Consider the following 16,459-nt stretch of genomic DNA (forward strand, 5'->3'; position numbering starts at 1 on the left):
CACTGTAGAGGACACCACAGTATCTGCGCCACGTACATCGAACAACCAAATTTTACATACATAGCCGGTGCTGTGTTGTGATACGGCAGGATATAAATTCGCTTAGGGTGGAATTCTGTAGTTTAAATGAACGTGAACATAATGTAAACGAAATACACAAATTTAAAGCATTTTATTTAAACGTTATCAAACAATACAGAAAAAAAATTGAAAACAAATGCAAACGTACCCATCCAATTAAAGTAGAAACAGCTCAAATATAAAAAATAGCAACATTAGAGCGATTTATGAATTCTGGACTACATTTGTCAAAGTTTTGTTACCAAAAAGAAACACCTTTCTTAAACAATGCTGTCAGCACACTAATGACTAAGTTTTATTTCGGATAATCCCTTACAGGAGATTATTGGTCCTGTCTTAAGATACCTATAATGCACATTCATAATAGAGTAAATATTCGATTCGTTCATCAACATTCATCCTACAAATATGAATGGACACTAAGAGCAATGCTGTACAGTATAGTTTGCCTGTTGCTAAGGTGCAATTCCTCATTATCTACCAGCAGATGTCGCTGTTACAACAGTTGTAAGTTAATAGGTAATAATTTTACTGAGATTTTGTGCAAAAGAAGTATTTGAACTGTTAATAAGTTTCATTTACACCTATTTTCCTGTTGGGTCGGTCTTAGCAAAACTGCTTGAAACATTGAAACACTGAGATTACCAGTTCACAATACATTTTTTTTCCTTAACCTTACTCAATGCCTAACCAAGTCACCTTTACCATCCCATAATAAGTACGGACAAAACAAATAGAACTTTCATTGAATGCACAAGCCTTCTGTTCAATAAACACAGCGTTCGTTGGTCTAGCCAATGCTGCAGTTTTACACAGCACACATTACAGCTGAGGGACAGGCTAATCATAGCATCAAGCTGCGTAATCGGTGGACAGGCTGTGTCACCAAAAGCCGCCCTGGTCTATGGTGCCGCTGCTTCAGCAGAAGCTCCTGCCTCGCTTGCAGTGGTCTTTTTGGATATGGAGTAGTAGTATGTCCGCATGCGTTCCTCGACCTTGACAAAACCGGGCCTCTCTTCATGCCTGGAGATAAAAGGTTGAGATTTCAATGCATTGCCACATTCATTATACAGTCAGTCCTGCTACAACACAGTTAATGCCTTCCTGGAAAACCTTGCTTTCACTGCAATCGCATAGTAAAGGACACATATCCAGTGAGAAAGGGGTGAGTTAGGGGAATGTAACTTCAAAATTTACTAACATGCCAAAAAAATGAATTAAACAAAAAGACAGTGATATCAGTGGCTAATAATGTAATTATATGCATTTTATATAACAAACAATAATAATACATTAAGAAATTGCATCATAAACATCTCTTATGGGTTTTTTGGGTCGCATGAGAATTGTCTAGCAATTTCAACCAAACGTGTCTAACTCACTAACTTGTTAATAAAAGTGTCAATTATTATTATTATTATTATTTGTCGATAGCCAGATAGCTCAAAGATAATGAATTACGGCATGTGGAGGGCTACCATGCGGCAGGACACGTACACGACACAAAGACAACGGATTAAGGCATGAGGAGGGGCACTGAAGCCAACATGGCTGTAGACAGTCTACGAATAGCAAATATAAGTGAATTGAAAAAGTTTGCTGGGTTTTTATATGACAATTTGCCAAATATTTTCATATTTTTAGAATTTTCATATGTACAAAGAGCTTGAGTCTGATTGATCAGTTCACCCAAGGCAAAAAATGGACAGTGAAATTTCACAGTAAAACTATGATGTTTACAGTTATACCTTAATTATTCTTAGTTATACCATATAGTTTACAGTTCAACTATGAATGTTTCATAGTAGAACTGTGAAGCTACATAGTAAAACTGTCAAACAAGTTTACAGTTTTCGCTGAATTTTCACACTGAATTTTGTACTGGGAATAAAATGAATCACTTCAAAAGAATGATTCACGCACGAATCAGACACCACAATCGTTTACTCGGAAAGCTATTTTTGCGTACAACTAGTATTTCTTGCTAAGACCGTATCGTGTTGTAGTTTGAGTAGTTGAGTAGTGTTTTTCTCTGCAACTAAAAATCGTGCAAATACAAATGCGATTCCACATTTCATTGGATTCATGGTGTGATGTCACATGTTGTAGCATAACTGACTGTACTTCATTAGACATTCATTCTGTTTCATCAGAATCATAGAGTACAAAGAATCTCTCGGCAATTGATGAATGATATGGGAGCATGAATCAGCCTAAATGTTAATATTATGAAGGGGGTAACGGTGGGTCTCACTTGTATGTCCAGCAGTCTAGCATCAGAGTATACATCACGTCTGGACACCCAGTGGGACAATCCATGCGACTTCCACTCTCTATGAAACTGATGACCTCAGGACCCTTCATTTTCTGTGAAAGGCAAGGGCAAGAGTCACCAAAAATCAAGAGTCACCAAGAATCATCAAGATTTTATATAGATACATATATTACATGTATTTTATATACATATTGGGTTAGTAATGTGATAATGGGACACATGGCAAAACTGGTCAGTTAAACTTTGCAGTTATTTTGTAATACTTTATTTTCTCTTCTATATAGTGTATATAGTGTTGAAAGGGCATTAATGTATTTGCAATGGTGTCAAGCAGGGATTCAAGACATTGAGATGATTCTGTAGTATTTTCCAGTAAGCAGATTTTCACATTTCACATTCAAGTGTCACATTTTAACAATACTCAATATGATATATTGATATATATTTCAGAGGCGTCAGAAGAATTTCGAATGTGGGGGGGGCATCCATCTATCTTCCAAACCGCTTATTCTACTGGGTCGCGGGGGGTCTGGAGCCTATCCCGGAAGCAATGGGCACGAGACAGGGAACAACCCAGGATGGGGGGCCAGCCCATCGCAGGGCACACTCCTATGGGCACGCACTCCTATGGGCAATTTAGGAACTCCAATTAGCTTCAGCATGTTTTTGGACTGTGGGGGGAAACTGGAGTACCCGGAGGAAACTCCATGATGACAACATGCAAACCCTGCACACATGTGACCCAGGCGGAGACTCGAACCCGGGTCCCAGAGGTGTGGGGCAACAGTGCTAACCACTGCACCACCATGCCCCCCACACTGGCATAAAACTAATATTTTATGTTAAATGTGGGGGGGTCCAAGTGAATAATTATGAAATGAGGTTTAATGGCGGCGACGCTCATGAGATGCAATGTGGAAAAACCACATAAGATTTTTTGTTCCCCTTGACGAGCAAAGCGAAGTTTTCTGGATAATAGTGCAGTTTAGTGGCAATACAACGGTGCAAAAATACACGAGAAGTGCGAGATACGAAGTTCACTGCGAGGGGGTGTCGTAAACACCCATGTAATGCTGACCCCACGATATTTTGAAACGGCGAAGGAGAAAGTGGCATTGCAGAAGGGTCGATATTAATATAAGATATATAAGTTATTTACTGTTAGCTTGTATTTTCATAGCCATACCTTGTAAGGTTTCCCCCCATAAGAGAAGGCTTCCCACATGGTGATGCCGAAACTCCAGACATCACTCTTGCTGGAGAACTTGTGGAAGTTGATGCACTCTGGGGCGTACCACTTCAGCGGCCACTTCCCTGCCGTGCGAGCCTACACATGCATCCGCACATGTCCAGATGGAGGACAAAGGAAGGCAATTCGTTTTTCAGGTTAGGACAACAGACGGGAAGTACACATACAACAAATAGCACGTCGGGGAACAGAGACCATGCCGCTGCCTTGTGGCCGCACCTTGTAATAGCTGTCGTTGGCTCCTATGGCCTTGGAGAGGCCGAAGTCGCTGATCTTGGCATAATGCTGGTTCACCAGCAGAACGTTACGTGCAGCCAGGTCCCTGTGCACAAAGTTGTTTTCTTCCAAATACAACATGCCCAAGGAGACCTGGTGCATTAGCTCCACCACGTTCTCGACGTTGACTTGCTCTCTGAGAATTAAAGAGACACCACACATGACTGGACAAACAGTAACTTTGCTAGAACTTATAGGTCAGTGGTAGGTAATTTAGGTCCAGAGAGTGGAAGTCAAGGCCAAGATTTTGTTTCAACAAACCAATTGAGAATAAAGAGTCACAGACAGAGTTACACAATTGGATATTTGAAACAAAATCTTGGTCTGGAGTTTTACTCTCTGGACCTGAATTACTCACCTCTGCTACCTGCCTGAGATCAGTTTTGGTTCATCAGAGACCAAGTAGGTTAGAAAACCTGCAGGATACCAGCACTCTAGGATTAGGGTTGCCTGCCCTTGCTGTAGACATTACTATCTCTCCTTTTCATTCACACTATTATTTCTGTACGGTAACATCTATGCAGCTATCTCCCTGCAGTGTACCTACAGCTTCAAAACCCTTCTTGAAAAAATCTGGTGCAGATCCTTTTACTTTTAATAACCTTAACCCTATTTCTAGTCTCTAGTCATAGTCTCTTTCACTTTTTAAATCTGCCTGCAAAACCCATCTTTTCAAATTAGCATTTTCTCTCAAAATTTTCTATTTATTTGATTATTGTTATTATTATTAGATTTTTTTTATGAAACTCGTTTTATTCTATATGTTCTCTGTAGTTTATGGTCCAACGCCTTTATAATGTATTATTATTATTATTATAATTATAATAATTATTATTATTACTGTGGAGCTCAATGCCCCAGCTTACAGTCAAAAGTGAGGGCTTCACCCAAAATCTTCAGCTGTCTTCTCATCTGTTTGTCACTAAAAAGCATTAAAGCATTTCTACATAAATAAATGTAATCATAGGGAAGCACTAGTGGTGGGTCCTACAATTCTATAAGCATTGTCATTTTTAAATAGTTTTTGCTAAAGAGCATTTCAGGTCCGCATTTAAAGACAGGGTCTAAAATGGTACCGTACAAGTATTTGCCGTGTGTGGTTCAGTTACATCCTTTTCAGTTCGGTACCCTCAGTGAAACAAATGTGTACATTTCTTGACATGGGTGACACTTAAATTCACAAGTAGATGTTCAACATGGAAAACAGCCTGCTAATTGTGGCTGTGAGTTGGTTAACCCTAGTGCTACAGAGTTCAAAGACCCTCCAATGTCACTTAAATCTGAAGTTGGGGAACATTTTGACTTCCCAATAAAATCACACAAACACTGGAGAGTCTAAGACCAAGACTGTCTGTCGGCTCTGTTATACTGAACTTGGATTATGTCGCTGCGAACACATCCAACATGCTATCCCCTGTGAGATGATCATCTGACTGTGTGTGCACAGCAAGTGAGAAACTACCTCCACAAGTTAATCTCCCTGTGACATTTAAGATGTTTTTGTCAGGATATTCAGACCGGGCTAAAAGAAAGCAGTCAGTGGTGTTTAATGCTGTGGATTCATCGTTACGAATATGTGACCATACTTGGTAGTAGAGAACATGGAACTTATTTCGTCATGATTGTAATCAGGCAGTCCTATTTTTTACTTTTTTTTTCTCGATGCCGGTTTACTTTAAAGAAACCAAAGTTTGCTCAAACTCAGAATTTTAAATAATACTGCTAGGAAGGTTCTTGCACGTGCTTGGTCATTCATGATAGCACCATGTCACTCTCTTGAAGAAATCAGGTTCTGTGCAACTGGGCAAATATATTATCAGTAACAAATGCGATCAACATAATTATAGTAACCTACGTTTAAAATGATATATTGAAAAATCTTTTTTTTTTTTCGTGGTCAACCGTGATATAGAATAAAAATGACTGCAGCTTTAAATGGTGAATGGCAAACGGTTCAGGCATGATTCAGTTGCATGATTCGCAGGTGGAACTCACTTCTTTGTGGACAGGAACTTGTTGAGAGGCCCAGCTGGTGCCATTTCCATCACCAGCATGAGATTCTCTGCCTCACAGAGCCCAATCATGCGAACAATGTAAGGGTTGTCCAGCTGGTGCATGATTTCTGCCTCCTTCATCAACTCGTCCTTCACCGACTTGTCATTCTCGTTCTTTAGCACCTTGATAGCTACGTCGATTTGCTTCCTGGAGGAACATATAGAGAAGGACATATTTGTGGTTTGGCATGAAAGGTTACAAGGAGCAATCAACACCAGTCAGCCAGGCCAAGTGAGAATGAAACTGTAGCAAACTACTAAGAAATACAATGGACAAAAGTGTCTGAATAGAGGTGTTAGCGTTAGCTAGCTTAACGTTAATTTCTTTTGTGAAGTCCGTACATAAGTAGAGTGTCACCTCTAGGTATTTCAGGTATAAATCAGGCACTCACTAGATATGTTCTAAATCTCATCCCCTTAAAGACTACAGTTGTGTATGTAAGCACAAAACACGTAATGTCTTCTTCTAGGTTAATTGGATCATGCTCGTTTGATCCACATTGTTATAGGTGCCATGATCTGCTTCCTGTATATATTTATTACTGCTGTAGTCAAACAAACTCCCCCCAACGCACATCTCCGCCCCTCCTCACTTTTTCATCTTATACACGCCTTTCTTGACGCAGCCAAAGTTGCCAGACCCCAGCTCCACCTCGTCGATCATCAGCTGGTCCCTCTTGAGGAACAGCTTCTTCTCCTTCAGAGCCTCGGGGTCACTGTAGGGACTCTCATACACGCTGGTGTCCATCGGCATCTGACGCCGGTCGATAGGAGCAGCAGCGGCGGGGACTGGAGAGCGAGCAGAAATCATGGCGACCTGTGAGTCTCCTGAATGTGAACGTGAACCTGCTGGCTGCCGCTGGCAGCCCGACCCAATACGGATTCCTCTGCACGTTACTTAGGGGGGGTTTTGTAGGGATTTTTAATGCTAACAAATAAATGAATACTATATCACCCTTTTGGGATTGTTTTTCCAAGCCAGTTTCTAAGAAATGTGCCAATCATAAGTTGATTTACATATGGGCACACAACCACCTCTTCTGCATTACCAAGTGATGCTACACAAAGCAAATCAGTCTGACAAGTGAGCTGTCCTCTAGCAGACGTGCACATGAATGGCAGCTGTGTAATACATCAACTCAGCTACTGTACTTATAAATAAAGGTCCCCATACGTAACAATGTAACAGCTGTGTACATGAGATTCATTATCATAATAAGTTCCTGCATACAACAGTGGTGAGCTAGCCATGTGATAGCTATTGACGATATCCCTGTGCAGATTCATTTCAGTTGGTTACCATTTATTTATATAAGAATTGCAAATAAGGCAGACGGCCTGAGATGAACTGATATAGGAAAGTCTGCCTGAATAATTGTGACCAGCGGGAATTCGGCGAAAGCCCGAAAATAGACACGGGGGTTCACGTTATTTGCGGGTAAGACGGGGTATAGAACTGACTTCCAGGTGCCGGCGTGTATCCATTAGGACGAAGCCGTCTCTGCAGTGAGCGAGAAAAGTTTGACGTTGGGTTATTCATGCATTCATTACCGTCACAATGCCAATGGAAAGTGTATGTGCATGGCGCCAATACTTACCGCGGTGGGTAAAACGGGAACGTCTGAATGAGTTTGAAAAAAAAAAACGTTCGACGTAAGCATGGTTCATTTTAATAACAAGCACTGATAATTGCTTTAGCTGCGGTGTTCTAGAAAATCTGGCTGAATCTCACGCCATTTAACTTTGTATTTATCAGTAAAAGGTTTGCAGGACAGCGCTAGCACATCCGGCGGCCTAAAAGCAAAAGGTGGGTCGAACCAAAGAGGGCGCTGGTACCGGTGCAGTTGGGGCTTATGCAGGGCTCCCGCAGAATCGTCACGACACCGTCCAGCTTCAGCTTGAGATACTCCACCAGCTAGAAGATGGGCGGAGGGGGGGGGGGGCAGGCAGCTACGTCAACAGTGGGCTCACAGGCACGTTCATCATTTGTGATTAACGAAGGCAAGAAGTTTTACCTGCCACACAGTATCAAACTTGGTTCCCTCTGGCATAGAGTACTTCCCTGACTTGTCCAACAGAATCTGGTAATGATAGACGGTTTTGCCATACATGATCGAAAGGGCGAAGGTCCCAGATTCTTCCCTCTCTCTCACTCTGAATGGCAATAGATAGGCAGGAGAGAAATGTAGAGGATTTTCACACAGCACTTGCTTGCTTCAGAGAATAAGCTGACTGGAGGGCACGGTGACTAGCAGATAACGCTAACTGGCAATGCCGAGTTTCAATGCTTATGAAGAAAACGGGCAGCGTATAGGATAGGTAGACTGACTTGTGACCACTTCCCAGGAGGGACTTTCTGTTGTACTCTGTTGTAGAACAGTGAACGTGGACAAAGAGTGGTGTGTTCAGCTAATAGCGTGACAGTGTTATTGCACAACCTCGTAAACAAGTTGTGCTTGGCCTAAGATCGAGAGGAAGCGAGGCGTTACGTGACAGGTCTTGAAGCGGGCCAAGTCTCTGTGCCTGTAATCGGAAAATCACTACTCGGATCTACTCGGGCATCGGCAAAAAAGTAACGTATTTATGGGCCCTGGAGAAAGGCCCTTAACCCGCAGGTCCAGGGGCACCAAATACTGGCTGACCCTGTGCTGTGAGCCCCAAGCTACGGAGAGCAAGATGGGACAGGTGAAGAGACGGGCTCCAGTGTACCTGTACTCAGACTTGTGCAAATGGAAAACAAAGGATTTTTATTATTATTATTGAACTCACAAGAATTTTCCGTCGGGCTGCACCCCGGAGTAAAGGCGACGCTCCCCCTCCATGCGACTGATCTTGCCGTGGTACCAAGGCATCTTCTCATGAGCAGTGGTGGCGATCAGCTTCTCGAGCTGGGGGGCCTGGCTGATGATGGCCTGCTCCATGGCCTCGCCCTGAGGACAAATCACAACCCACCCATAAAGACAGTCAGGCGTGTTGCTTGGGGCATGGGCAGATTTTGTGGGGGGGGCAGCACTTTATATGTGCCCCTAAATATGAAAAATGATCATTTACATGCATGGGAACCATACCTCCACTTTGCAAATTGTATCCAACCACCAAGAAATTATATCTTTTGTAAAAGTGGCAGCCTTATTGGGAGGCCCACAGTGGCCCAAATCTAACTACGCTCCTGAAGATGGGAAAGTGCAAGGACATACGAATCCAGTAGGAGGCAGAGTGGGTTTTGGGCCTTCAGTGTAAGAGCGAAAATTAAAAACTTGGTATATTTGCATATTCATTAATTTGCCATCTGCCTTGCGTCCCCTCAGGGATATGCACTGGGCCCCCGGCAACCCTGAATGGGACAAGCGGTTACAGAAAATGGATGAATATTTTGCCATCTATATTTCTGCTCTGATAATCTATTCATCCACCTTCCATGCAGGGTCACCGTGTGCATGGACTCTATCCCAGAAATTCCAAGACGTAGATCCCAGTCAATCCCGCTAACTATCCCAATCTGGTCAATCTTTTTGTCAATATGGGCGGCTGCTTAGGGCGAGAACTTCTGAGGAGGCGCTGGCTTGCCGGCCATTTTCACTTTGCGGCTCATTAAAAATGGCCACCATTGCACCAGTCAAAGCAGCTGGATGAAGGGGATCCCGCAGAAATCTGAGGCCGGCAGTGACACAGCAGCGAAGCAGCACCAACGCATCAGTGGGGAAAGAGGCCTCACCTCCAGGTTCCAGGTATGTCGCACATACTCGCGCATCATGTTGTCCCTCAGGCTGTCGAAGACGCCCAGGCGGATGGGCGTGTCGGAGCTGCGCAGGCACGGCTTGCGCAGGCTGCACACCAGCCCGTCTGCGTCCTTGCTGTAGTACTCGCAGAGTTCGGCTGGGCCGCAGTGCGCCTTGCCGCCTGAGATGCAATAGGTGCCGTTGAGCTGCTTCTCCACCGAGTAGTGATAGAACTGCAGGTTCCACACGATGGACAGCACATAGCCGCCCAGGCTGCGCAGGCACTGTCGCAGCAAGAAGAGCCCGTCCGACATCCCAGCCAGCTTCAGCTGTTCCTCTGCCTCGGCGCGGCTGATGCTGCCATAGTAGAAGGGCAGCTCAGAGGCTGGGTCTATCATACTGAGCGTGCGTGAGTGTCAGTCAGGGTCACCGGCTGTCAGAAACGCAGAGAGGCTGCACCTCAGCAGCGGAATGGAGGATGCGATGGTGTTAGGGCTACTTCGGTGCGAAATGAATATGACGGACGTGTATTCCTCTCCCTGTTATGCCTGGATAAGATGTGGGAGGAGGAGCAAAGGAGACAGAGACGAGCGGTGAGAAATAGAGAAATCAAGCAAAACCTTTCATTTACTAAGCTGACTTTTACATGGATGTTTAGCAGACTGTGACGAAGTTGCATGTGAAACGTAAAAACAACCACGGTGGGAACTTTCCGCTATTATCAAAAGCATGGCCTTGCCTTGCTGGTAGCTAGAGCACATGGCATGTTTTTTTGGTGTTGCACACGATGCGCTAAGAAAGCAAGTGTTTTGCGTTGCACTGCATTAACTAGGACTGACGGGCGCAAAGGAACGCAGCCACACAACAGGAAACTGAGCATCCGCCCCCTCACGGCTTCTCCTCCTCGTAGAACCCACCCCCCCCGCGCTCTACTGCAGCTGTCTCTTCAGCATTCCATGGCTTCTACAACAGACAACTGCAACTCTTTACCGTAGTACCTTGTCAGGGGGATGCCAAAAAGCACAGAAACTAAGTAACCGGTTGACAGGCTCCGAAGTGGCATTTAAATGTAATTATGTAGTTGAAATCGTATTGGGCATTAATACCTTCGATATAATAAAGATATATCTCTAATACAATTTCAGTAACATCATTACAGTGAAATACTACCTGCTTGAGATCATATGCCTTGAGAAAATTAAATTGTGTTGTATACTGTAGAATTATATGGAGAAACATATAAAAATCATATCAAACACTAAATAGGGTAATTTTAAATTTTCTGAAATACCTCGATCAATGAAATAAATTCATTTAACACGGAGGGGTCTTAGGGGTCAGTTTATTTACTGTTTCTGTTAAATGTTAAGTAATATCCTCATCAAGTTTCTGCTAAAATACTCAAGACTTAGAAATTCACGTAAACCACAAATAAGCGCAAAACTGCATATGAAAGGTATTAACATGTAGACAGCTAAGATTAAGCTGATAGAGAATGGAAAATGTCTCGGTGTTCAAGTGGCGCGGAGAGATGTCAAAACTGTTTTATCAGAGGAAAACAGGCGCCTTCAATCAGATTACGGTCTGGAAGTCGCTAGCAGAATGCAAGTATGGAGCCAGGTGCACAAAAGCAAGAAATACAGGGATCAAAAACACAGAGTGTCAGTCAAAATGCATTAAACATGATACATTTTCAAAAGTTCCTGTACCTTACAGCAGCATAAAATACGCCTTCCAGAGGCATTATAATGCATTATAATGGTCAGCATAACCATTAAGGATGCTTCGTACTGCATTATAAATGTATCTATAGTGCATTATAGATGAGAGCTTCATAAGGCAGTCATAATGCATAATAATACATGCTTATAACGTCTTATACCTTTTGATAAATATTTATAGCTATGTTTCTAATGCCTTGCGAATGTATTGTTTGTTATGAATGTTTTATAAATGACTAAAAACAGCGCAGTGTCAATTTATACTGCTGTAGAATAAATCCGGAAAAATAGCGCACGTTGTAAAGATAATTGCGTGTATGTTTTGAAATAAGACATTTCACTGACCTTGGCTGTCCTTTAAGAGCGGTGGTCAACAAATCTAGGCCGTGCATGTGGGAAGGAGAAGAGACTTGGTAAACATTTATAGCACAAATCATGATTGCTTTTCCACGCTCTACTGAAGCCTGAACAGGCAACATTCCCCTGCGTCAAACATTCGAAGATTATAGCTCATTATCCCTTTCATTATGTATTATTATAATTTGGTACCGGCTGTCTCTGTCGACTAATTTATATATGAATGTACTGCTGTCTGTGATTTATATGTTAGAACAACTGAGCAGCCTAATAATTGTAGTATTTTTCATGTGTTAATAGTAGTAGATGCTGCTTTTACTGGCCCAATAAAATCCCAGAAACAAATGAGGACCATTTCATCTCCCGCTTTTGTCAATGGCTGCTATACGCATAGTTTTTTGCACCAGACGGGACAAGAAGAAGCTGAAGGTCGTAAAACCATTGAATTTCTTTAGGATTCATTCAGGATTCCCCAGCAAAGACGTCTAGCTCACCCTCAGTGAAACGCATGGAATTGCAACCATGTGCAGTAAAGCTAAAATGCTTGTAGGCTAATGAAGGGTCCGGCCCGTGCCCTTCTGCTCTCCAGTCTCACGATCGGCTCAAGTCTCTGTGACATTCACATTGCCAATGGCGCCAGTCTTCTCATTAGCTTGTGGACATTAGTGGACTTTGTAACTTCGCCAAACTGGGATCCCCAACCTCTCCATACCCAAACGTGTCCATGGCAAGACTTCTTAAATAATATGTTAAAAAAGCATTTTGATCAAAATGTCCGCCGTGAGGATGACCTCGGTTTGGTACAGATTGCCACATACATAAGTAACGAACACACAAAGTATGGTGGTAGGGAACTGGTGAAGGGTGTGGAATTATAGTGAAGCTTTCACACAGATTTACCTGAATCGCTGCGCAATATAGCCGACAAGGGAAATCGGCAAGATGTAGATGTTGCTTCAAACTTATATACAAATCAAGACCAATAATAAAACTGTTATTCTGACTAACATACACATTATTATTGTTGTTATGATTTGTATATGTAGAAACACTACAGGAAGAATTCATTTATTGGTTAGCAGGATGTGAGGATTTGCTCTCTTGTAGAGTCAAGGGTTCCAACCAGCACTGGATCCCGTAGCAGAGGTGGGCTTTCTACCCACCGGCTGCAGTCAAGCAGAGCCCAAGCAGAGCTGCTGCAGCCCATAATCCAGCCTGCATTCACGAGGGAGGTCCCGACAGAGAGCCCACCACAGCCACAACAAACGCAAAGGCAACTGTATAACACATCTGGCCAAAGAGTACCTTACAGAACAGCAACCTCTGGCCACAGCAAAGGAGCGATGAGACTAAGAGGTAGAGATGTGTGGCAGGTTTCTGCACTGTGAAGGTGTTTAAGGCACAATATGCGTACACACTAAACGCTCTATAGAAGAAGGTACTAGCTCTGTGGAAGAAGGAGCGAAATTTCACATATGCTGGAAAAAAAAAACTGAAAAATCATATGAAGTCACTATATTCAGGATCCAAGACTAGAATAAATTTCTAGGGGAAAATGATAATTGGAGACACCATTGCTAAAGCTGCCGAAATAGGAATAAGATAAAAACTCTGCGAATAGAAAAATAACACAGCAAGCGTGAGTCAATTCGAAACTTACTCTCTCATTAGCACAGTGAGAGTGAAAAGGCACGACCGTTTTGAAGTAAAATATTCCATCCTTACCTCTCAGTTGTGTTATTCTGCCCTAATTTGGATTAGCACAATAACTCAGATCTTTCACAATCTCCTACATTCCACTAAATTGAAGGTGTATCGTCTGAAAGTCAAAGAGTGTTGCGCTGTGGTTAGAGGTACGAAAAGTGCACAGCGCTGGTCGGACAGCGGGCAGAAAGTGCTGCCCTTGCTCTTTTTCACTGCGTTGGAAAACTTTTTTTTTTGACTCCGTGCACCCATACAACTTGTAAACTTAAATAACTAAATTGCTGCCTACCGTATGACGCTGCCTCAACATCCATACAGCCCTAAACCTCTGCAATCCTTCTGTATATGACCACGATTGTCCTACATTGGACTATGCATTAAATATTTTTTTGTTTTGGTATAATTCTTACATTGTTTTGAAAAGGTAAAATGTTTAAAAAATTATTTGTATATCTTTGTATATATAGAGCACTTCTATACAACATTACATATATCTACCATAACAAAAAAAAATACCTCGAAGCCCTAATTCTTGCACCAGTGTATTCTGTAAACTAGAGAAATGAAGAGAGTATTAAATCATGCACGGTTTTTCAACTAAACTGTCATTTCCTCTTAGCAATCAAGGTCACAAAACAGAAAATGTAACCAACATACCTAACAGCAAAGCACAGAGCCTCAATGCCCGGAGTTCATCTTGAAAGAAATGGTTGTCAGTTCTACTGATCCTACAGCCGAGAGGCAAAATACATAGGGTTAGCGATAGCATCTCTGAGCATAGATACTTTTCATTGGTGCTGCTCTGTGGATCTATGAGTGGCAGTTCGAGGCTTTAAAGGTTAAACATCCCACACTCCAGCGCAAGAAATGTGCAAGAACCAGGGCCATTGCATGAGTAGGATCTGACCTTTTTTTAAAAAAGGTTTGCTTTCACAGCCGTACCATACAACAAGAACGCAAATTTTTATGCAGTACATCATAAATTGCAGAATTACTTTCTAACGGAGTGCTCACGGCGTGTGCTTGATTTCTACCTAAATAATGACACCAGCAGTAAAGATAAAAAGAAGTCTGCTTCTGATGTAACCACCTGCTCCACATTTTGCATGCAGGACAGTATTATATGTGTATTGCCATTTATATAAAAGAAATTCACATATATTCCTCCATAGCCATGCATTTTGTGCTTACATACACAAAATACACTGGATCACTGCCGACTTCTCGATCTGGCTTATAATGCCATGGCTCCTCACTATAATTTCTTCAGTGGGGACTATGTAAAAAATGAACACTTACTATCAGTATTTATTTCTTTATTTACTTATTTACTAAGTATATGTTATCGAAACTGCTCAGGCCTATTAACAAACTCCTAGCTAAATCTGTTTCCACGGAAACCAAAACCAGAAGCATTTTTTTCCAACACGTAGACAATTATTAAACTCTGCCCCCGCTTTCCTCCCTTTAATAGTCATCTATCAAATGGCTGTTACATTATATAACAGCCATTTGATAGATTTATGCTCCGTGGTGCTGTATTCATATTCCTCAAATGTATCAATCAGAAAGTTGCAGTCAGTCGATATTAAAGGAGCCCAATTATCTGAGTCATGCTAATATCTCCTCTCTTCATTCAAACATAACAAGCATCCACACTTTGCTCAGGAGAATTATTTTATATCGGTGTATTGAACCGATTTACAGTTTGCAAATGTGTTTTGATTATACTGGCAAAGAAAAAATATTAAACACACACATTTTTGGTGAAAAGATTTACCTTAAAATGGCTCCTTTGAGTTAGAAGGTAAATTGGATTTGAAAATGTGGTAATATACCACAGTCCAATTATGATTTTAATTATGATTTCCCTCATGCAAATAAAAAATATGTAACACTCAATATTTGTGACGTATTGTTTATTCAATGGGTTTTCTTAACTTCGGCTAAAAGTTACATAAACTGATTACAATAAGCCATTGTGATTTCAGCTATTTCTGATGCTTATTGAAGTTATTACATGAAAATCCATAATTATCAAAAAGAACGAAAATATCATGTGAGAACCTGAACGTAAAGAATATGTCAGAGAACTACTGTATCTGGGCTATATTATAAACTTTACATGTTGTAGCATTTTAGCCACAAATGATCTATTTTTATATTTGGTCTCCTTTATGTAACAAGCAGGGTTGATTTTGAAATTTTGCCTGCAATTTAAAGCATTAAATACACTGAAACATATAGACGCATGTTTTCTCATTTGCTATATAATTCTTATGAAAATAATATAAAGGCACAGTAGTATTGAAAGGCATAACATGATGTGGTTTAAAGATGTTTAATGAAAGCAGAAATTAATATAGTATTGCTTAGATTAGCAATATTCTTTAGGTTCTTTAAGTTCAGGTTTCATGAAGGCAAAATGGAGGACAAATTTAGTCTTTTACAGTTACAAATGATAGCCATGCTATTTAACTGCAGATGCAAGTTAAATACTCAATGATTATAATAGGACACTTATTTGGTGTTAAAAATAAAATTAGCCTGACAGGTAAATAATCCAGACATTTTACCTTTTCGGATGCTTTATTTTAAGTGGTTTGTGTTTGACAGCATTTCCCTGAGTATATGAAGACATGCTGTCAGATACCCCCGGCAGAATAAAAAATGGGACAGGAGCCTGCAAACACTCACCACGGATTTCTTCCGCTAACGGCGAGGGAGTTCAGTGTGTGGCCGAGCTGCAGGCTGGACTTCTCAGGGCCCTGCGTGGCGAAAGGCTCTCACGGGCGACAGCTACACCTGAAGGCTTGGCCCGCTCGTCAACGTCTGGCTGAAAACCAGCATCGGCTCCGCCGTGAGCCAGGGCGCGTGGGGAAACGCAGGCGGCTCTGGATTCTCTAGCTGCTTCTCAGAAGCAGCAACCAACTTCCTCGTCTTTGTTTAACTGCCAAATGTGAAAGAGCAATTGCCGGTGACGCACTCAATATTTGTACCAACATCTACAAAGAAAAAAGAAA

General features: G+C 41.8%; 1 protein-coding gene across 4 annotated transcripts; it reads right to left on the reverse strand.

Annotated features, from left to right (window-relative positions):
• Positions 1-157: 157 nt before the first annotated feature.
• LOC125709103 (tyrosine-protein kinase ZAP-70) lies at positions 158-16,385 on the reverse strand. Of its 4 annotated transcripts, XM_048977182.1 has the most exons (15): positions 16,134-16,385; positions 14,094-14,164; positions 11,721-11,754; positions 9,651-10,202; positions 8,705-8,865; positions 7,951-8,089; positions 7,772-7,850; positions 7,534-7,556; positions 7,397-7,436; positions 6,529-6,724; positions 5,877-6,083; positions 3,825-4,017; positions 3,543-3,683; positions 2,336-2,448; positions 158-1,104 (listed from the first exon to the last, which is right to left on the reverse strand). In XM_048977182.1, the coding sequence occupies exons 4-15, from the start codon at positions 10,050-10,052 to the stop codon at positions 984-986; spliced, it is 1,815 nt and encodes a 604-aa protein (XP_048833139.1). In that variant the 5' UTR covers positions 10,053-10,202; positions 11,721-11,754; positions 14,094-14,164; positions 16,134-16,385; the 3' UTR covers positions 158-983. The 4 variants fall into 4 exon arrangements, with proteins under 4 accessions (XP_048833139.1, XP_048833140.1, XP_048833141.1 ...); XM_048977183.1 differs by lacking the exon at positions 14,094-14,164; XM_048977184.1 differs by lacking the exons at positions 14,094-14,164; positions 16,134-16,385 and adding an exon at positions 13,458-14,085.
• Between the last annotated feature and the right edge of the window lie 74 nt (positions 16,386-16,459).

This window comes from Brienomyrus brachyistius, chromosome 15, assembly GCF_023856365.1.
Source record: "Brienomyrus brachyistius isolate T26 chromosome 15, BBRACH_0.4, whole genome shotgun sequence".
Classification (NCBI taxonomy): Eukaryota; Metazoa; Chordata; class Actinopteri; order Osteoglossiformes; family Mormyridae; genus Brienomyrus; species Brienomyrus brachyistius.

Excerpts from the sequence above, each read along its gene's own strand:
- LOC125709103 (XM_048977185.1), bottom strand. The coding sequence starts at position 10,052 with ATGATAGACCCAGCCTCTGAGCTGCCCTTCTACTATGGCAGCATCAGC. Across the intron at positions 7,437-7,533 it reads TTCCCGTTTTACCCACCGCG|AGACGGCTTCGTCCTAATGG; the intron begins GTAAGTATTGGC and ends CGCTCACTGCAG. Across the intron at positions 1,105-2,335 it reads CTAGACTGCTGGACATACAA|GCATGAAGAGAGGCCCGGTT; the intron begins GTGAGACCCACC and ends TTTTATCTCCAG.